Source organism: Apodemus sylvaticus, chromosome 2, assembly GCF_947179515.1.
Source record: "Apodemus sylvaticus chromosome 2, mApoSyl1.1, whole genome shotgun sequence".
In the NCBI taxonomy this organism is placed as follows: Eukaryota; Metazoa; Chordata; class Mammalia; order Rodentia; family Muridae; genus Apodemus; species Apodemus sylvaticus.
This window is the reverse complement of record NC_067473.1, coordinates 114,255,363-114,278,580: the sequence shown is the minus strand read 5'-3', so window position 1 is coordinate 114,278,580 and position 23,218 is coordinate 114,255,363. Positions and strand designations below refer to the sequence as shown.

The 23,218-nt window shown below is 34.5% G+C and overlaps 1 protein-coding gene across 7 annotated transcripts in view; it reads right to left on the bottom strand.

Moving 5' to 3' along the window:
- The window catches only part of Znf638 (zinc finger protein 638), a 126,655-nt gene that overhangs the window by 23,930 nt on the left and 79,507 nt on the right, over positions 1 to 23,218 (bottom strand). For 4 of the 7 annotated variants that reach the window (XR_007976631.1, XM_052174131.1, XM_052174134.1 and 1 more), the window contains exons 4-16: positions 22,445 to 22,483; positions 20,647 to 20,960; positions 19,011 to 19,285; positions 17,330 to 17,476; positions 15,591 to 15,713; positions 10,137 to 10,195; positions 9,894 to 9,946; positions 8,590 to 8,640; positions 6,752 to 6,820; positions 5,904 to 5,987; positions 5,267 to 5,335; positions 3,903 to 3,940; positions 1,485 to 1,616 (exon numbers count right to left, since the gene is read on the bottom strand). Coding sequence is in view for 6 of the 7 variants with exons in the window: in XM_052174131.1 (XP_052030091.1) it covers positions 1,485 to 1,616; positions 3,903 to 3,940; positions 5,267 to 5,335; positions 5,904 to 5,987; positions 6,752 to 6,820; positions 8,590 to 8,640; positions 9,894 to 9,946; positions 10,137 to 10,195; positions 15,591 to 15,713; positions 17,330 to 17,476; positions 19,011 to 19,285; positions 20,647 to 20,960; positions 22,445 to 22,483 (1,453 nt within the window). In the remaining variant the exon portion in view is untranslated. The remainder of the gene's footprint in view (positions 1 to 1,484; positions 1,617 to 3,902; positions 3,941 to 5,266; positions 5,336 to 5,903; positions 5,988 to 6,751; positions 6,821 to 8,589; positions 8,641 to 9,893; positions 9,947 to 10,136; positions 10,196 to 15,590; positions 15,714 to 17,329; positions 17,477 to 19,010; positions 19,286 to 20,646; positions 20,961 to 22,444; positions 22,484 to 23,218) is intronic. The other 3 variants (XM_052174133.1, XM_052174130.1, XM_052174129.1) reach the window with 2 other exon arrangements.

Below are 23,218 nucleotides of genomic sequence, written 5' to 3'. Positions count from 1 at the left end.
ATCCAGTTTTGATTCCCAATACCCACACAATGGCTCACAGCCTCCTTTAACTCTTTTTCCAGAGATCTGATGCATTCTCCAAAAGGACCAGGCACACATATGACAAACAACCATACATAAAAGCAAAACATTCATACAATAACAATAAAGACATAAAACTATAAAAAGAAAGCAATACTTCATATTCTGCGCTTCACCTCTTTTAAAGTGTGTACAATTCAGTAGTCTACTTAGAGAGCTATGTAACTATTATATTTAGTTTAAAACTGCACATAACTCATTTTGTATTCTCCACTGTTCTGTAAACACACTAGCTGATGGTCCTGATCCTCATATCCCACTACTCTTCTTGACTGGGTCACAAGACTTCTACGTCCCAAAGAGTATTACTTTTAGTTTTAGATTTCTTTCCAGAAATCCCTCCTGTAAGGTTATTACAGCACCTCACACAGTTGTTTATTTGCAAGAAATTTTGCTGAGCTGTTTTTAAAATAATAGTTTTCTTTTATCTATGTGTATGAATGTATACTTGTATGAGTTTATGTGCACCATATGAATGCAGGAACCATGTGGTTTAGAGAGGATTTTGGGATCATTTGGAACTGGACAGGTAGTTTTGAGTTGCCAAGTAAGAGTTAAGAAATGAATCTAGGTCCTTCTTCTATAAGAACAGCAATTAATCTTAAACACTGAATTATCTCTGTAACTTTCATTAATATTTATTAATCTTTTTGTTGTCCTACCAATGATATTTAATAGGGATTAAACAGTTTCTAGATTCATATTAATGTCAACATACCACAACACATAAAATAAAAATAACTCTTTAAAAAAATTTAAATTGTGTTGTTCGGGGTCTTGCATGCATGTATAGCTAAGTGAAACACGTGCCCTTGGAGATCAGAAGAGGGCATCGGACCCACTAGGACTGTAGCTATTCGCTGTTGTGAGCTATCTTATAGATGCTAGGTATCAAACCTGGGTCCTCTGGAAGAGCAGCTAGTACACTTAATTACTAAATCATCATCCTAGCTTCCCAAATAAATAAATCATAAAAACAAAAGGCAAAATAAACAGACCAAAACCAATTATACTTTAAACAAGAGTGAAATAGAAGATACTTGTGTTTTTCATTTTAAAAATCCTTTAGTTAGGCTAGAGATATAGCTCTACAGTAGAGCATGTACCTGGCCCTAAATTCACAACACTCCATATTTCCCCTGAGAGAGATAGAAGTGGAGGAAGAAAGATATTGAGATTGATGGATTATAAAACCAAGCTAGGATAAAGGGATCAAGAGTTTAAAGCCATCCCAAGTAAAACTCTGTTTCAAAAACACAAAACAAAATAACATATAAAAAAGCTTTTTAAAAAAATTGCTAGCTTAAAAAAGTGATTAATTTTGTGATGGTCCCTAAAATCTTTTCATTTTTTTAATTTTAGTGTTATCAAAATGTGCTTATAAAGTTATCATAAATTCTTACCTTTTTATGAGATGATAAAACCAAAATATCCTTCAAAGCACCAAATGGTTTTGCTAAGTTGTAAATTTCTTCTGTAGAGTATCCTTTGTTGGGCAAATTAGAAATAAAAACTACGCTCATTTCCTCTGATTCCTTGAAAACAAATGAAGAAAGTGATTAGTATTTACTTTGCATTTACTGGAAGAAAAGCCAAATGCTTCAGGAGACTGATGGGATCTCAAATTTTGTGGTAGTTTGAATGAGAGAGGTCCCCACAAGGTTTATACATTTGTCTGATCCCCAGTTAGAACTGGAGAAGTTTTGAGAAGGATTTGGAGGTGTGGCCTTGCTGGAGTTGGTTTTACCCAGTTGGAGGATTAACTCCAGGTCAAATCTTACTCTCTCTGCTTCCTGCTTATGGTAGTGGTGGTGGTGGTAGTGAGGGGCTGGAAGGGGGTGCATGTCTGCCAACTGCTATCCTTTCCAACCTTGATAAAAATAGACTAACCCTCTGAAACTTTAAGCAAGCCCCCAGATAAATACTTTCCTTTGTAAGTTGACTTTGTCATAGTGTCTCAGTCATAGGAATAGAACAGTAACTAAAACACCCTTAGAACTTGCAAATTTATAATTTTCAATTACATAGAATTAATATAGTCATACCATCTCTCACCTAGTCCAGGTCATCAGTCTCCTTTAGGCTTACTGCTTTCCAATATAAGTTCGTGTACTCCTATCTCTGACTACAGCCCCTTCCTTCACATAATACTGTGTCTTACAATGCCATATATAGACCTAACATCCAAACCAGTGTCTTCTCATCTTCATGAACAACAATCTCTCTTAGGCAGTGTGTTTTAAGTTTACTTATTCCCTTTAAGATACTTATACCAACAAGAAAGTACTTTTCTGCTTTATTTTATTCCAGATCTATTTATTCTTTAAATTGCTTTTTTCATTACTCTAGCTTTCCCCTTTTTAGATACTGGGAAAATTCCAGGGCCTCTATAGTAAACTTGGCATATTTTGTCTTTAAGGGGTAGAAAAGAAAGAATGAGAGAGAAAAAGAGACAGACAGACAGACAGACAGACAGACACACACACACACACACAGAGAGAGAGAGAGAGAGAGAGAGAGAGAGAGAGAGAGAGAGAGTTAAAATCACTTGCTTTAAAAAACAAGTGATTAACAACAGGCTTCCCATGTTTATTTATACATGGCTCCTTCTAAAGAGCTTTATGGAAATGCTGTACTTCACTGACCCAATTACTCCAGGGCTTAAAAATACTTTTCTTAAAGTGAGACATACTATTATTCATTGATTTCTTACTCAGTGGACCATTAAAAAAAATGAATTTGGGTACAGCATATGAGCAACCTCAAATTCTTTTTTGATTTGTTTTGTTTTTTTGGATTTGTTTTTTTCGAGACAAGGTTTCTCTGTATAGCCCTGGCTATTCTGGAACTCACTCTGTAGACCAGGCTGGCCTTGAACTCAGAAATCCGCCTGCCTCTACCTCCCAAAGTGCTGGGATTACAGGCGAGCGCCACCACCGTCCAGCAGCAACCTCAAATTTTAACTAGTAAAATCTAGATGAATGAGATTTTAAAATACTCTTAAACACAAGAAGAAAAGTGAAATTCATGTCCTTCAAATAAATAAGTCACTTGTTTCTCTTTAAAAAATTCAATAGAAAACAGTAAGCCTTGGTAGTCAAAATATTCACATATGTCACATTTTAAGACTAGAAAAAGTAATGAAACCACACAAAGGATAATAGAAACTAACTCAGGGGGATGGAGAGATGGCTCAGTGATTAAGAGCACTGACTGCTCTTCCAAAGGTCCTGAGTTCAAATCCCAGCAACCACATGGTGGCTCATAACCATCCATAATGAGATCTGACCCCCTCTTCTGAAGTGTCTGAAGACAGCTACAGTGTACTTACATATAATAATAAATAAATCTTAAAAAAAAAAAAAAAAACTAGCTCAATTAGTGAAGTACGCGTTGGGTTTTAGCCACATCATTGAATAAACTGGGTGTGGTAACAGACTCCTGTAATACCTAAAAAAAAAGTTGAAGCAGGAAATGAAAGTTCAAGGTCACTCCTTGCAACATACCGCATGTTCAAGTTCAGTCTGAGATACAAAGACAGCCTGTCTCAAACAAAAATCACTTAATGAAACAAGACAAAACAAATTTCCAATGTGTACCGGTTCTAGCTTTTTTAGATCTAAAAAGCTGTTATCTATTCTAAACTAATTTTGCTTTAATATGCTTTCAGGAGAGTAATAGTCATAAACAAACACATTTATTCAAGGTTTTTAAGCCAACACCATATCTAAAGAGTTGAAAATGACTAAAAATTTTTGCCATGCCAAAAAGTGAATACAGTTGCTCAAAGAATTCCATGTAAATAGAACACAAAAACTGACCTTGTTCACTGATTCCTTTTCTGTGGCTTCCAAAGTACCTTAATTCCAAAAAACAATGAAAACACAATTTTTAAAGTTCATGCAATCTTCAAGGTACTTCTTTATTCCATAACAAATTAAGTAAGTTATCTGGATATTTACATGACTGACAAATGGCTAAGAAACAGTAGGAAGTATAAAAGGAACACCTAATTTGCCCTCTTTTATTGAAAAAAAATCTTGATTAGTTTCCCCTCCCTCCACTTCTTCCAGTTGTTCCCCACATTGGCCCCATTCAGATTCACCCCCTTTCAGGCTCTCAATAGAAAGCAGGCTTCTAAGAGATAACAACAAAATGTAAACAAAATAAAATATAATAAGATAAAACAAAAATATTACATCCAAGTTTGGGCAATGCAAATTAGAGAACAAAAAGAGTACAAGAAAAGGTAAAATTCACTCTCTCAGAAGCCCCATAAAAACGAGAAACTGAAAATCACGACGTATATTGAGAGGACAATGATGCACATTCATGCAGGCCATGTACTTCGGTCTGAGTCTATATGAGCTTTTGCTCAGTTGAGTTTAGTGGGCCTTGTTTTCCTGTGGTATCAGCTTTTAAATACATTGTAATGACAACTTTGGAATTTTGGTTTCTTTAAATGACTGTGCACAGACACAGAAACATTGTAAGAATATGTTTTCATTTTAATCCCAGGTGTGAAGATGGGGGCTGTTCGAGACTGTCCCCAGTAGCTATGATTTGCCTCATGCTCTAGCAGGGAAATAATTTTGCCAGCTGTAGATAATTTCTGCTACTGTATGATGTTTGGAATTCTGTGGACTTTTTAGAGGGTATATAAATACTAGGGTGCCAAGCGGCAGGGTGAATTGTTAGTTGTTGTTTGAAGTTTGTTAAGTTGTCATGTTAAAAAAAGAAACAAGAAGAAACCAAATATCCTAAAAGTAGAGATGAGATCAAACTTGCCTAAAGAAACTTGACACCCCTAAATTGCCAGGAAGTAGTCTAAGGACATCATCAGCATCTTACCAACCTGACTTTATTTAGGGATCTGTCCTTTTCTTTCTATACTTTTTTTTCTCTTATCTAGTGTTAAGGGGTAAAAGGGTGAAAAGGGGTAGAAGAAAGAAGAACCCACAAAGTAGCACTAGCTACATCTTGGGTATTCCTCATGGAGAAGAAACCTTCAGAATGATACACTGACAAGAGTATAAACTGAATCCTAACATATTTAACTTGATTTACCATTTTACCCCAGTACTAGAAAAATCAACACATACAAATATTCATGTGTGTCTTTACTTAAAAATACTTTCTTTCAATTTTAAATATAAAGTACAAAATAAAATTTCTACTGGCCTACCTGAAGTACTTTCTTTGGCACTCTTTCCAGTGGCTTTGTCTTCTGTACTAGCCTTGATTTCAGAGTTTGCTGCACAAAACAGACTACTTTAATTTTCAAGAAAACACTAATACATTAAACTAAACTGGAATCTAAGCTACTAATTTCATCACTTCAGGTTCCCTCATGCTAATAAAACCGCTTTGAAAAACAAAATAATCCCTTTGAGGCTGTGTGGTTCTATGTGTACAAACATGCATGTACATGTGTGTCATATATATGGAAGTCACAGGTCAACATCAAATGTTGCTGCAAACTTCATTGCTCTCAAACCTTAGTTTTTTTGAGCTAGGGTCTCACTGACCCTACAAAAGGATATTCAGCAAAGCCGGCTGACTAATGACCTCCAGGATTTCCTGTGTTGTCTGTCCCCACCCCAACCCAGCACTGGGATTACAGGTGTGTGCTATGCCTGGCTTTTATGTGGGTTGCTGGGAGCCAAATACAGGTTTTCATGCTTGTATACTCAACAACTTTAATAACTGAGCCATCTCCCAGGCCTTCCTTCATGAAATTTTAAAGAAAAATTTCAAAATATCTTGAATATAAACCAAGAGAATCCAAAAAAATAAACCACTGAGGGATAGCACATGGTTACCTGGTACAGTCACGGGTTTATTGGAGTCTTTGTTTTTGATATTCCCAGACTTTTTAGCTTCTAGAGACTTCTTTCCAGATTTTGCTTTTAAAAGTAGAATTAAACCATTACTCTAAGATTAAGAGCCTACTCATTTTGCATATTTCATATTAATGTATCAGAAACAAATAGCTCAACCTTATCTGAATAGCAATTTATTACATATTTATGTCAATTTTTTATAAGAAATATTAAAAGCAAATTTAAGTTGAAACATTTTTTCCCTTGGTCTTAAATTAGTCCCAAGTTTAATTCTCATGTGAAATATAGAATTAAAAGTATATATTTTGAAATGTCTACAAAAGTTTCTTGATACTAAACTATTAGAAAAGATACTATTAATAGGACCATGTTAATGTCAATGTACAACATTTATGTTAAAAGTGTTTTCTTTATCTGGGAAAGTAATATGTTTTAAAGTAACAAGCATCAACTGAACTGTTTAAGCCTGAGGAAGGGAGTATGAAATAACAGTTACAACAAGAGCAGAAGAGGGAAGATTAAAACATTTAAAGGGGACAATGACAGAGAAACCTATAAACATATTATTGTTGGGGCATATATTTATATACTTGCATATATAGTATATAACCATAATATATATTGGTACAGAATACAGACTGGTACAGAAATAAAGAACATAGTACCAACAAATAAAAATCCTATATTGTAAATTTTAAATACTGAAGACTCTACTAAATTCTTCGTTATCAGATACTAGAAATTACTGTATGAATTCTAAACTTGCTTTCAATAATGTATTCTTTAAATTCTTAAAATGTAATAAGCCTCTCTCCCTCAGTTCTTACCTGTTTTGATAGAAGCTTTACCTTTCGCAGCTACCGTAACCACAGATTTTACAGAACCCGCTGATTTCCCTAAATCACAAAAGCTATAGTCAAAACTGTTTTTACTTGATATAAAACTAGTATCAATCTCCAAAAAAACTCATTAAAAAAACAATATAAGAATAACAATATTTTATTCAATACATAAAATGGTACTGTATCTTGGGACATCTAGCTATGATAGTTTCTTTAGGAGAGGGGTATTGGTTACTAGAAGGTAGGACTTAAAATAACTATCTCTCTGAATGTATGAATCAACTAAAAGCTAACATACAACGTGTGAGGACATAAAGCAATCTCATGTATTCACTGGTTCCAAAAGCAATTATACAAAGGCTCTCAATGTATGACTCTTTAGATCTCAGCTCATGAAATGCATTTAAAAACACATAAAGGTCACATAAAGACTGTTCACATAATTAATTTATTTTTTTCACTGCCTAATTTACAAATTAAAACTATCATAGCCAGGTATGGCACACCCCTTTAATCCCAACATTCAACAGGCCAGAGGCGGGCTGATCTCTTGAGTTTGAGGCCACCCTGGTCTACTTAAGAGTTCCAAACTATCCTGGGATAAATAGTAAGACCCTGTCTCAAAATCTTAATTACAAGTGTAAATGTATATGTAAATATACATACATGAATATATGTACATATAAAATATATGTTAGTTATATATATTTGGACTTTTTCAATATCAGACATTTACTGTATGTTTTGGAATGTAGAATGCATCCCTGTCCATAATTGATAAATTATGCACCAATCCTTAAGAGTTTGGCACTTAACTAGCCAGTTATTAGCAACTTACAAGTTTGCTATTCTGAATAAACTGAACCTCAGTAAGTCAGTTAAGAGATTTTTTTATGTATACCTGTTATTTATCATGGACAAGCCACTACCACATAGAGAAAAATTTAAGGAAATAATGCCTAGCTAGCATTTATCCCCAGCAGTTAATGGATGGATGGCAGCTTTCGTTCCCAGCCTAGGGATCTCTGCTTGTAACTCCCATAAATTTTAAGTAAAATTATTTGTTAAATAAATAAAATTTCAAAAAGTTTTATAAAACCTTATGACCATCTCAGAAGACCACCTCAGACTACAAGAAAATTCCAAATCTGCCAGGTACAATGGCATTTCCCTTTTTAACACAAAGAACACAATTTAGTATATTACTCTTTATCCTGAATATCTCTATTACAACCTGTATTTAGCAGAAATAGTTAGGAAAGGAGAACAGTGGAATACACCAGGGTAAAGTAAAAGAAATTTTAATTGTTACTTAAAAACCCACTACAGTAAGCCAGGCATGGTAGTACACACCTGTAATTCTAGCACTCAGGAGGTTGAAGCAGGAGGATCAGGATTCAAGAATAACTTTGACTACATGGCAAGTTCAGACCATTTGGGATACATGGGATTCAGTTTCAAACAAACAAACAAACAAATAAACAATAATAAAAAGAACCATAGCTTATAAAAATTAAACATAACTCATGAATGAAAGAGGAAGAAAATAAACATGATATTCATTCTCAGAAATGCTTATTTACCTTTAATAATATCAGAGCACTCTGCACTAAATCTCACTTTGACAACTAAATGACTAATTCTCAAAGATTAATACATATATTTAATACATGCTTTATCTCATGTAACTAAATTCCTAAAAAAAATACTGTCAGGACATGCAGTGTAGTTCAACAGTGGAGAGACCTGCCTAGAACACACAACATTGTTGTAATGCTGGGGATTGAGTGTACAAACAAAGGGGGAATACAAGACCAACATACCTGCAGATTTGTTCACCTTGACTGTTGATGACTTTATTTGTCCAGATTTGACTAAAATAATAAAGAAAAATGTATTTCTATAACACATTACAAATAACATTGAGATTTAGGTAATAGCTAACCTTAGAGTAATTTTAAAAGAGCACAGCAGCCTCTAATCCCTTTTGTCCTGGGAATTATTACTACAAAAAATTCTTAGATATGGACTTGACCAAGTCAAAAAGCACACTTTAGTGTTTTGGGGGTATGTCTCAGTTAATATACTTGTTCATGTGAACATGAGGATTTGAGTAAGATTCAAAAAAAAAAAAATCCCATTAAAAAACTCTCAGTATGGTGGCACACAATTATAATCCCAGCCTTGGGGACTAAGCTAATTGATGAGCTCAAAGTCAACGAGTGACACTGTCCCCAAGAAGAGGGCAGAATTCCTGAAAATAAAACCGAGGTTGTCAAGTCCACAAACATGTATAAAAAGGGAAACATCTCAATTTTTCTTCCATCTTTTATTTAGTAAAATTTTATAATATTAAACTTTTCCTCAGAAAGGCTATACAAATTATTTCATTAATATTGAGTTTCCACACTAGCAAAGTATTATCAAGTCATCAGCCTATCCTGGTAGCAAAGATACCATCTTTCACTCTGTGAAAGTAGAACTCTGTGATTCACTTTTTCTTTAATTATGGAGAGGTTATGTAAATTTTCATGTTTAAAAGTCACCTGGAAACCAAGGGTAGTGGCTCACACCTTTAATCTCAGCATCAGGGAGACAGAGGCAGAAGGAAGGATCTCTGTGAGCTTGGGGTCAACCTAGTCTACTAAGTGAGTTGTTGAGTAGCCAAGGCTATGTAGAAAGATCCTGTCTCAAAAAACAAAACAAAGCAAAACAAAAACAAACAGCAACAACAACAAAATGAACAGTGTTTGGGACACCACTATTATAGACCCAGTAAATATCTTCCTAACACCATTTTGCAAAGTTTCTAATAAACTGACAAAATACATTCATTTAAGTGAGTTTTAAAGTTACAGTCTAGGGAGTTGGCTTAGTGGATAAAGTGTTTGCCTTTACAAACATAAGGACCTGAGCTCAGATCTCAGGGTCCATATAAAGTTAAATGTAACTGCATAAATCTACAATCCCAGAATGCCTAAAGCAAACAGAAGACAGGCAGGCAGAAAGACAGAAGAACCCTGAGAAGCTCAAGGGTCAGCTACTCTGAAACACACAGCCTCAAAATAAGTGGAAGGCAAGGACTGAGGATGTCCACTGACCTCTATGCACAAAGATTACAACTTACCAGAAGAAGTTGAAGTGACAGTTTCCACAATTTTTGAAGCATCTGTCTCTTTTCTAATTAAAAGAAAAAAATTAGAAAACACTAAAAACTAGTTCGAAGTTCTATGAATGTCTAAAGCTGAAATGTTTATGAATATTTAAATTCATGTATAATTTTAAAATTGCGGTGTTTAAAGATATAATCTTAAATTTTAATTTAATATGAATGCATTAATTTTTCATATGAAAATATGAATTCACTTACTTTAAAGCAGATGCAGATGATTTCTTTAAATCCGAAGGTTTCTTCTTCATTTCTTTGTTCTTAGAAGAAAATTTATTTATAAAAAAATTAGCTTTCTCCAACTAAAAAAGGCAGTTTAAACAATATAGAAAAATGTAATCTACTTACATTTCCTTTAATTTGTGATCATAAATGTTGTATTGACTACAACAGCTTCAGATTTTGCCCTCCTTTTCCATATGCCCACATTATTTCAACAGCATAAAATGAATTGAATTTGCCACCTATACTCTTAAAACTTTTCATCATACTCAAGGAAATATCAGTCCATTAGTTCCACCTATGAGTGGTATGCTCTCAAAAGATCTCTAGCAGATGAAACTGTGCACAGTATGAAAGCAGAGGTATATAGTTTTTCCCTACACACACATTCATATAACAGCTGAATGTTAAGTTAGGTACAGGAAGGCATTAATGATAGTAAAACATAATATACTGTGATTAGTTACATGGTGAGATCTCTCAAAACATCACACCATCCTTTTCACTTCAAAGAAGTATCTCATGGTTTCTTTGGCATATACTGACCAGCAACATACACCCTAAGACCATACTTGAGCAAATTAAGAGCAAAATAAATTGCTTAATTTATTAAGCAATTACTTGAATAAAAGCAAAATGAGTTTTTGGAAGGATGGTACATGCCTTTAATTCTAGCACTCACAGGAGGCAATGAACAGAAGGCAGGAAGCAGAGGTAGGCTGATTTCTGTGAATTGAAGGCCAGTCTGATCTACACTGGAACTCATGAGAGCTACATAATGAAATCCTATCTGTTAAGGTACCAAAGGGTGCCCAAGCTTCCAAAGGATAGAAGCAGCCAAGAGTTCTACAGAGGTATGATGCCTATGAACCACAACAATAAACAGCCTGGTACAATACCCCTAAGGGTGCAGCAGTACATGCATATCTTGGCAGTAACTAACAGTTCTCTAATTGAACATAAGACCCATTCAACAAGATAGAAACCATGCCTAATGCCTAGTATTGGAAACCTAACCAACTAGTCTGTTTTAGTGAAGGACACTTTACTTCACCAGCATAATCCCTAACAACAATCCAATCATCTGTCCTTTTACCCATAGATAAGGGTATCTATCCCTCAATCCCTCATCAAGGAAACTTTTTTTTGCAACAAGACCATTACAGAAAACTACAACCAAACCAACCAAAATGTAGAATTGTGGAGCCAAATCCCAATGGAGAAATCTATAAAAACACTCTCCAAACTAAGGACTAGAGAAATTATCAGAAGAGGAAGTAGAAGGAAAACTTATAAGAGTGAGAAGAACAGGGGGCTTGCTGTAAGATTATGCTGTCTAGTAAGGTCAGAAGCTACTCCCATAAAGTCTCACCAACATTACACTAATAGAAATGCTCAAGTGGAAGCTTGTGAGGAGTGCTCACAAGACCTCAACCCTACACAAGGAACTACATGTAACTAAGGAATGCTGAGAGTAGAAGAAATAGTCTTCTCTGGGAAGAGCACACCAATTGGTTATCCAATACCAATACCTGAAACATGATTAATATTGTACTGGCTGGTTTTGTGTGTCAACGTGACACAAGTTGGAGTTATAACAGAGAAAAGAGCTTCCTTTGAGAAAATGCCTCCATAAGATCCAGCAGTAAGGTATTTTCTCAATTAGTGATCAAGAGTGGGAGGGCCCATTATGGGTGGTGCCATCCTTGAGCTGGTAGTTCTGGGTTCTATAAAAAAGCAAGCTGAGCAAGCCAAGGGAAGCAATCTAGTAAGCAGCATCCCTCCATAGTTTCTGCATCAGCTCCTGCCTCCAGGTTCCAACCCTGAGTGAGTTCCAGTCCTGACTTCCTTTGTTAATGAAAAGCAATGAGGAAGTGTAAGCTGAATAAAACCTTTCCTCCCCATCTTGCTTCTTGGTCATGATGTTTTATACAGGAATAGAAACCCTAAGAGAAATATTATACAGACTGAACAGGGTATATTTAGGAATATATATGTATGTACATATATGCATGTACCTGCAGTGAAAACAGTGGCTATGAATTTGAAAGAGCAAGAGGTGGTACATGGGAGGGTTTGAAGGGAAGTAAGGGAAGAGAGAAATTATGTAACTATATTGTAATGTTAAAAAAAAAATGAAAACAAAAGCTTTCAACAGTCAATAGAAAATAAAGACCATTACTGAGTAGCAGAAGAACAGGCAATATACACATCATGCACATGCTAGACAGAAGGGTTCTTCACATCTTAGCAGGATAAAGTCAGAGAGTTGTGGGCTTCTTCACACTATTTAATCTAAAACGTATGAAATATCTATTTCAGAATTTTCCATTTAATACTTTGATATGAAAGCTGACCCAGGTCGGGCGGTGGTGGTGCATGCCTGTAATCCCAGCACTCTGGGAGGCAAAGGCAGGCAGATTTCTGAGTTTGAGGCCAGCCTGGTCTACTGAGTGAGTTCCAGAACAGCCAGGGCTACGCAGAGAAACCCTGTCTCAAAAAAAAAAAAAAAAAAAAAAAAAAAAAAAAAAAAAAGCCAAACCAAACCAAACCAAATCAAATCAAACCAAAAGCTGACCCAGTAAGTGAAACTACAGAAAATAATGATATTTAAAATAAAGGGCTACAGATAATGGACACATAAGAGTGTATATTACATAAACAAACTACTTTGATTAAACAAGATGGTTTAGTAGGTAAAAGTACTTTTTGAGCAAACCTGATTAATTTGATGTCCAGATTCTAGGGAGAAAAAACGAGAACCAATTCCTAAAATTTGTTTGCTGACCTCCATATGTACACCACAGTACACATGTGCCTGTATCTATATTTACATCAGACACACAAAATAGTAAAATTTAAACTTAGAAAATAAAGTTTGGGGTTCAGCAGTTAAGAGCACTGGCTGCTCTTCTAGAAAATGTAAGTTTGATGCCCAGAACCCACATGGCAGCTCACAACTGTTTGTAACTCCAGTTCCAGAGGATCTGATAACCTCTTCTGACTTCCAAGTGTACCAGGTATGGACATGCGCACATATATACATAGAGCAACATATACAATAAAAAGTAGTAACTTTGGAGCCCGGCATGGTGGCGCACGGCTATAATCCCAACACTTGGGAGGCAGAGGCAGGTGGATTTCTGAGTTTGAGGCCAGCCTGGGCTACAGAGTGAGTTCCGGAACAGCCAGAACTCAACAGAGAAACCCTGTCACAAAAAAAAAAAAAAAAAAGTAGTAACTTCTATTGAAACACATACACACTAAACTGTTAAAGAGCACAAAATGAAAATAAATGGAATGATAAATTATATTTCTGAATAGATGTAATGTAAAATCATCAACATAAGTCAAATCTCAGTATTACTGGAGACTCTAAATGAATTACAAAATTAGTTCAAGATTAAACGAAAATGGGGTTTTATGAAAGACTCATTGGCTAAGAGAATCACTGCCAACCCTGAAGACTGAGCTGGAGCCTCAAGATCCACAAACTAAGAAAGGACTAAGTCCCACAAATTGTATTTACATGTACAAAGGCATGTATTTACATGTACAAACACGCTCAAAATAGATTTATTAACGTCAATTTAAATAAAAAACAAAGAAAAAGAACTCTACCAGAAAGACAAAGAATTATGGGTATAACAGTTTAAAACTATATAGTAATACCATTCAGTAACTCTAGGTGTATGTATGTTTTAACAGCAAGAAAATGGACTATACTTTTGGCACCAGAATAGAGATGATCTTATAAAGCATGAAAAATGAGAAAAACAAAATCCATAGAAGAAAATGTAAATGCATTCAAGCATGTGGAAATGAAAAAATCTTTTTACATTTATTTTATTTATTGTCTGCTTCTATGTTTATGCCTGTTCTACAACACAGGTGTGTCATTTAAAGGACAACCTCCACAAGTTTGCTGTTTCTCTCCTTTTACCATATGAGTTAGGTCATCATGGTCAGTGGCAAGAGCCTTACTTCCCTGAGATATCATACTGGCTCATTTCCAGTATATGGAAATTTAAAATGTTATATATACATGTATGATACATATTATATATACATACATACATGCATGTATAATATTTTATATTGCTTATACATATATGTAGCAATATACCAAAGACAATACTACCTAGATTACAGAATACTAAGATAGTATGAAGGATAAAACAACCTATAAATGAATTTGTTCATATGAAGATAAAAATACCATAAAAAGCTAGGTGGTGGTGGCGCATGCCTGTAATCCCAGCATTCTGGGAGGCAGAGGCAGGTAGATTTCTGAGTTTGAGGCCAGCCTGGTCCTACAGAGTAAGTTTAAGAACGGCTAGGGCTACACAGAGAAACCCTGTCTTGAAAAAACCAAAAAAATCAAAACCAAAAAAAACCCCAAACAAACCATTAAAAGCGGCACGTAATGGAGCATGCCTATGTTACAACAGGAAAGCTGAAGTAAAGGGATGGAAATAAGGTCTGGGCTCTATAGTGATTCCCCTCAAATCAACAAAATTATCAATAGAAAATGGAAATACAGGAAATTCAATAAAGGGAATATTAACATAGGTAACTAATAATCATATTTTTAAAATAATACAGCATATTTATACACTAGATTTTTAAACTAAAGAGATTAAGATGGCTGCAAGCATTCCATGTCTTAGGAATCACAGGGTGTAAATGACTGCAACTACTCTATAGGTAATGCACCTATATCCTTCAAACAATTGTTCACACAATTGTGTACACAATTATAAATACAAAAGTGTGGCCAATAAAAGTCACAAGGAATTTTAACTAAGTCTTGCCTTTGGAGCCAGGCAGTGGTGGCGCATGCCTGTAATCCCAGCAATCTAGGAGGCAGAGGCATGTGGATTTCTTAGTTCAAGGCCAGCCTGGTCTAAAGAGTGAGTTCCAGGACAGCCAGGGCTACACAGAGAAACCCTGTCGGGGGTGGGGGGTGGGGGGGGGAAGGTCTTGCCTTTGGAAAAGAAAAAAAAAAGGAATAATTCAATTATCTTTCTATAAGGAACTGTCAAGATAATCATAATCACTCAACAAGAGAATATGGAAAGTCTCAATTACTTTTAAGATTAAATTACTACTGATTGAAAAATATGCATTAATGAATCTCTAAAAAGGCATTCTATAGCGAATAAAAAGGTAAATTATCAAACATATATAAGCAAAGCAAATTTTACTAGAAATTTCTAAATAATTCTATAGATATTATATATGGACATTTACAACATAGGCAATGGTCTAGAAAAACTAAACTCAAATAATGATATGTCTAATGAAACAAAAGGCTCCAGATTAAACATGTGGTTGTAAAGTCGCAAATTTATAAGATAATTAAGGATAAATATTTTTCTACATGTATCCCATACATTTAAAACTTAAAAGAAACAAAAGCATTAAATTTACCTGTGGCTTTTTCTTTCCTGGAACACATACTTTCACATTTTTTCCTTTTATCACAAGAGGCATTGTTTCAATGTACTTCATGACTGAAGTAACTGTTTTTCTAAACTCCATTTCCAAGTAAGCCTAAAATAAAATTTGTGCGTGAATGAAAAATTTGTGTTTAAAAGAACCATTTTATTTATATTTATTCTTTTCAAGACAGTCTCATTCATGTCAGCCTTGAATTGTTATATAGTCAAAATTGTCCTTCATATTTTGTTCTCCTGTCCCTACCTCCCATGTGGCACCTCACTAGGCTTATTTATGGTTCTGCATTTTAAATGGACTTATTACTTGTCTGAGGAACATAAAGCTATGAAGTTATCTCAAGAACTGGTGCTTTTGTCTTTTTGGTTTGCTATGATCTTAAGGACATTTCCTGATACAATACATAACTTTAACTTTATATACGTTCTGTCATTACCAAGATAAGGGGTGAGTCCATAGCAGGCTCCTGGAATAGGAAGAAACGCGAAGGCAAGGCTAATTTGCAGGAGAGCCAAGATCTGGTCTAGTTTACTTTGAGTGTGTTTTTTTGTTTTGTTTTGTTTTGTTTTAACAAGTTTTTAAAAATACATATTGTTTTACTGAGGTTTGGAACTACCAAACAAATGTTACTTATTTCTACCGAACATTCATGCATATTGATCAAATAATATTTTGAAGTGATAAGAAGTGACAAAAAAAGCTGGAGAGGTGGTTCAGTAGTTAAAAGCATCAGGTACTTTTGCAGAGGATCTGGGTTCAATTCCCAGCACTCTTATGGTCACTGCAGCACTTAGGTAGGCATGTAGTCTACAGACTACATGTAGACAATACACCTATACACATAAAGTTAAAGAAATGTGGAATAAATTATAGACTTTTAGTTTCCATAAAACCCTGTAAGATGTATTTTGGGTTGGTGAAAGTTTTATCTAGTGAAACTAGATTCAGGTTTTGATCTATAAGTATTACATCTAAAACGATCATCAGTATCTTTTCTTATTCCCCTCCCTTCACTGAATCCCTTCATCTTCTGAGCAAGTCTCTCTCTTATACTGTGATTTTATTTTCTTTTTTGGTTTCTGGCCCACTATATTTAATTAGATTTGCATGTATTAGCATGGGTAGCACATTAAGCCTGAGATACACGTGTAATTTATATTTTTTGAGCTTAGGACTAAACCCAGAGCCTAGCAAACACTCTATCATGAGCTAAATTCCAACCTTAAAATATTTAAAGTGTCTTGCTTTAAGGAAACTACCATGCCTTCCCTTTACCTTAAATAACAATAGTCTGTTATGTTTTGTCTAGGGTTGGTCCATAATTCACAAACTTTATTATGAATAAGACATATATGTAAACAATATAAACTATATAAAAGAAATCCTTTATTTTCTAACTTTCACTTATATTTCTAGTATTTGTAAAAATAAAGCAATGATTTCTTATTTATATATCCATACCACAATGGCAAAATAACTATGACCCTATTCCCAGCCTATGAAACCTTAAATATTTATTATCCGGCACTCGAAATTCTATAAATATGTCAATTCCCTGGAACCTTGCTCATTCTTGGGTGTTCTTCCTGTCAATAAAAATACTATGGAATAGTTAACTATGATATAGATAGTACAAGGAGCTAGGATAACAACAATATCCCAACAAAATCAACTAGTCTACATGAATTTTCACAACTGACTAGATGACTCACCTCATTTCTACAAGGAACAAGGAGGACATCACTAATTTTTCCAAATGGCTGAAATGCTTTTCTAATATCTTCTTCAGTAAAGCCATCCTCTGGAAGTTCAGATACAAGAATAATTGAGTTGGAACTCAAAGAGTGATCTTTCCGTGGCTGATTTTGGAATGAAAGAAAATTAAAAAAAAAGCGCATAAGCCATAAGGTACAGTAATTGTAACTCCACATATAATTTCTACAACTCAATACTTTTATGGATCTCTTATAAATAGTATATCTTTGTTAATTCTCCATTCCTGTAATTCAAGGGATGGTAATAGAACATTTAAGGAATCATACATGTCAGGTACACACTGCTAATTCCCCCACACTTGGGAGAATGAGTTAAGAGGATTATCAAAATTTAAGACCAACCTGTGCATTATAGCAAGACACTGTCTTTAAAAAGAACTGCAGAGTAAGCTGCTTGCCTGCACTGCCCTAAGACTGGGCCAGTGTGGTAGAGTAGATAGCTATGAGCTATAGGACAGAAGCTGGCGTTCTTTCTGAGGAAGAGCAAAGCTCAGAAAGGTGAACTGAGTCATCATCTGTAATTCATGTAATAAACATGTTGATTGTTGCATGTTTCTTTTAAAAAACAAAAAACAAACAACAAAAACCCAAGCCAATAACCAAAAACCAAGAAACCAGGCATAATGGCACATGCCTTTAATTTCAGCATCCAGGAGACAGAGGTAGGAAGATTTTTTATGAGTTCCAGGAAAGCCTGATCTACATAGTAAGTTCCAGGACAGTCAGAGATACATAATAGAGACCTTGTTTCAAAACAAAAAAATAGAAAGGAATCTGGCTATACGTAATACCAAGTTAACCAAAAATAAACTAAAAAAGGAAAACCTTTAGATAATTCTGTTAAGAGAAGTCTTATCAGATTAATTTAAAATTTTCCCACTATTCAATATTCCTAATAATTTTCAAACTTTTTATAGTTACATATTGTTTGAAGGTTAACCAAAATATAACTTTTTGGAACACAGAATATAGCTGTCTTCAGTGTATTTAGACAATTTCAAAATTACATATTATAAAATATTAGGTCTATCAGAATTATACAGATGACACTTTAGATGTTATTTAACAGTAATTGAACAAGAATATGACAGTATAGTAATAAGTACATTACAATAAAAATACACCAGTAAATTAGCACTAAAACCAAACACTACTACACAGAAAGCATAGATGAAAAATTATCAATTCTTACAATTCTAGCTGATAAAAATTAAGTCAACTAATTCTGGTTGTGCTAAATTTAAATTCTCCAGCCACACAAATCCAGAAGCTAACCAAAAGCTTCATTAATATATCACAGCAAAAACTTTTGTTCTGAGATAGTGTCTATAAGAAGCCTCCTGCCTTAGCCTGCCTAATTATACTACAGGAACATGCACTACCCTGACTACGTTTTTGAGTACAGCAAACACTAAACATCTGGCATTCCTAAGCTACAAGAGTAAATTATTAGGCTTTTTTATTCATAAGAAAAAAATCTGTCACAAATCCAAATAATTTAACAAATACTAATTTTGAATTTATAGGAAGTGTGACTCCAAAGACCTAATTTTAATTTCTATTTGTCATAGTAACAGATGCAGGTACACTTGAACTAATCCACAAGAGAATTACTGACCTTCCGCTGGACCAAAGCACTTTTACCAGACACCTGTTTACTTTCTGGTAAAGTGTCATCTTCAAGATTCTTAGTCTTGTGTGCAGAATGCCCTCCTAAATGTGAGTCACTCTTTACAGAGCTTACAGATTTCACTGATGGCTTTGTTCCACTGGGGAGTTTAGGCTTTTGTGCTGGTGAGAGTCCTTTATCCACTGTTTCAATATGTTTCTGTTTAGTAACTTCTGTCCCATGTAAAGAACGTTGTCCTCCATCTTCTAATGCTTTTTTTCTTTCTGGTTAGAAAAAATACACATATTCATACATACAAATTACAAAGAACTAAATGGCATGTAGTATTTTTATGACAACACAGCCCGGTTGTCTACTGTGTTTTTTTTTGGGGGGGGGGAGGAGGGGTTTCCCAGAGTATATTTATTATTTATTCAAGCATTTATTAAGCACATATTTATTTAATGAGATTTTTAACAAGACAATTTTCACAAAACCATATAATCTAGAAAAATTAAAACAAAACTTAAAAGACCATTTAAAACACTAAGAGTAACATGAGTAAGATTACAGAGCCATTCTCAAGCTTAGTAGGCACTTCACACACTGCATGTAAGCATGCATGCAGGCACACACAAACACACAGTTCTCAGTCTACAACCTCTCATCTTCCAACTTTATACACAGTAGTTCCTTTGTTCAGTGATCTTCCTTTTGTCAACAGTCCTCAAAATTTTGGCTATGGGATCTCTTAACAATTTCAGGATGGATCCCAGAGCTAATTTTTTCTTATATTTAACACATCAGAAGTTAAAATAGAATTTTAAAACTGCTAACTCATTTAATAATATATTTCCATATTAAATTTTTTATGAAAATTAACTACTATCAAAAGTATGAGATGATTAGTGTCATTCCACATTTTTCCAGACATGTTAACATTGAACTTGGAAGTTAATTTTTTTTTAACCTCTGGTCTGTATCCAATCCACTATGTGTGCTATATGCACACTTTTGGTTCAAAGTATAAGAAAAATCAACATGAACACATATTTGTTTTTGGAAAAGTAAAAGACCTTACACAACTGTGAAAAGACCTGTAGACCCCTATCAGAAACTTAGGGTCTTGGACAATACCGAGATCAGTCAGCTTACATAGTTTAGTTATTTCCATTTCCATTCAATTTCTTTAAATATACTGAAGACAGTTAAAGACTGCAAGGCACTACCTTAACATGAACAATGATTTCTTTCATTATAGGCTATGTATGTATGTATGTATATTTTAGTATATGAGCTACTGTTAGAAGTCACTAAACCATTATTAAATAATCAGGAGATAATTATTCAAAATATGACATTGGCCTCAATTTATTTTATGTAGCTGAGAATAACCTTGAACTCTCAGTCCTCTACCTCAGCCTCCCAATTTGCTGGAATTACAGGTATGTACCATCTAGCTTACCTTCAGTCCTTGGTTTTTTATAATGGATGCTGATAAACTAGATTTTCCATATATCTAGCCAAAGTAACAGACTATCAAGTATGATCCCAATTTCATACAGCAACCTTAAAAGTTAACAAAAATACAATAGCTCATTTCCAAAACTCAAACAAAATGATGGCATTAGGATTATCAGTGTACCTGATCTCACTGATCTTCTTGATGTCCTTTCTGGGCTAACTGACCGATAGGACTTCGGACTTCTTCTAATGAGATTTCGACTACGATATGGAGAACGGGACCTGGATCTGGATCTAGATCTGGATCTGGATCTATATTTAGAAATGAAGCGGTGGCAAATTCTTGGACTTCGACTCCTTGGTCTATAGATATAACGAACTGGACTTCGAGATCGACGGATTCTGTGGCCTGAGCTTGATCTCCTAGAATGTCTGGGACTGGGGGAATGAGAACGTCTTCTTGGAGTTTCATTTTCTTTCCTATTGCTCTCATTTCTACAGAATAGAAAACAGAAACAAGACTCAGCAATTTAATGTAGATTTAAGCTATATTAAATGACAGAAGTAATTTTTTAAACAAACACTTATTTTTATTATTTGAGAGTGTATACCATTGTAAACGCGTGCAAGCCTGAGTGTGTATCCAGGTTCCCATGGAGGTATCAGATCCTACAGAGCTAGAATTAATACATTGTTCTAAACCACCCCATGTAGATGCCAGGAACTGAACTCATGTCCTCTATAAGAGCAGTTAAGTGCTCTTAACCATTAGTCAATATCTCCAGACCTTTCATCATATTTGGTTTTGTTTTAGAGAAAAGCTCTCACTATGTAACCATGTAACTCTGTAACCCATGTAACTCTGAACTTGTAACAATCCTCAATCTCAGTCTCCTAAATGCTGGGATTATAGGTTTCAGCCACCATGTCTAGCTCAATAGTAGCCCGTTTAAAACAATCTACTAGGCTGGCAAAACAGCTGGGTGTATAGAGGTGCTTGCAAGTAAACCTGATAACCTGAGTTTCATCATCAGATCCCTTAAGGTTGCAAGAGAAAACCAACTCTGGAAAGTTGTCCTCTAACATACACAAGCACCATGGCACATGGGCATGTATATACGCATGTATACATGAACAAACAAAAACACACATATAATGAATGAGAAAGAAAGAAAGAAAGAAAGAAAGAAAGAAAGAAAGAAAGAAAGAAAGAAAGAAAGAAAGAAAGAAAGAAAACGTATCCACTATTATGAGAACAGAAAAAGCAATCCAAAAAGATGAGTAACCTTCAGTTTGCTTAGAACCTTTTCCTTTCTAATTTAGAGTATTTTAATCTTCTTAGATTTTTCTCTGTACCAATTATTTTGCAACTATTTTAGGCTATGTAAAGAAAGTAGGAATTATTTATATTAATGGTTTTCCAACAAATTCTCCCTAAGAGACTATGACATCCAAACATATTTCACTGACTACTGAACATATCTATAGAGACCCTATAGGAACTCAGAACTAAATAAGACAACTATGAGCATTCAAGGTATTTATAATTAAGATCCCACAAACACAAAATAGTAATAGGATCAGAACAAAATATTAAGACTAAAAGAAAGTGAAACCCATAGAAGAAAGTACATTTAAGCTGGAATAACTATCAACTTTTGGATTTTCCAACTGTTTAAAAATAAACACAATAGCAGAGTGTAGTGATGTATGTCTTTAATCACAGCATTTGAGAGGCTGAAGTAAATGGATCTCTCCTAGTTCAAGACGAGCCTGTTGTATATACAGAGTTTCAGGCTAGCCAGAATCTGTCTACAACAACAACAACAACAACAACAACAACAACGAAACCAAACATGATAAAAATAGGACAATTCCCAAAAAAAAAAAAAAAAAAAAAAAAAAAACCTTTAAAAAAAATTACTGATTACTTTTAAATGGAAATAAATTGCAATAATCAATATTATTAAAAATATTACCTTCTGGATGGGAGGATCTCAGGATTCCAATCAGGATATCTATTTGAAAAATAAACACAATTAATGACAGTTCAAAAAATAATAAGCTCCAATTAATCTTTACCTGAAATGTATAAAAAACATTCAAACTTAAGTTTATATATTTAAGAAGATATAAAGAAGATTTCATCTTTAAGAAGATGAAATATATTTCTTGAAGATAACATTTTTATATCTAATCTACTATATAATAAAGGTAAATATGCTAGTAGATGCCAGGTGGTGGTGGCGCACGCCTGCAATCCCAGCACTCTGGGAGGCAGAGGCAGGCGGATTTCTGAGTTCGAGGCCAGCCTGGTCTGCAGAGTGAGTTCCAGAACAGCCAGGGCTATACAGAGAAACCTGCCTCGAAATAACCAAATCCAAAAACAACAACAACAACAAAACAAAAACAAACAAAAAAGCTAGTAAAAATATAGCAGAAACATTCACCAAGACCTCAACTTTTTAAAAAGTAAAATAAATAGTATAAACAAAATTGTTTAATGATACAAAATACTAGTCTAGGTAGCAGTAAACAGAAAGTAGCGAAAACAGATGATAGGCACGGTGGAGCATACCTGGTTTCCCAGTATGTGGAAGGTAGAAAAAAGAGGATTTAGGGTTCAAGATCTTCGGCTACATAAGCCTTTCCCAACCTGTGAGTCACGACTCCTTTGGGAGGTCAAGTAACTCCTTTTACCAGGGTCATGTATCAGATATTAACATTATAATTCATAACAGTAGCAAAATTAC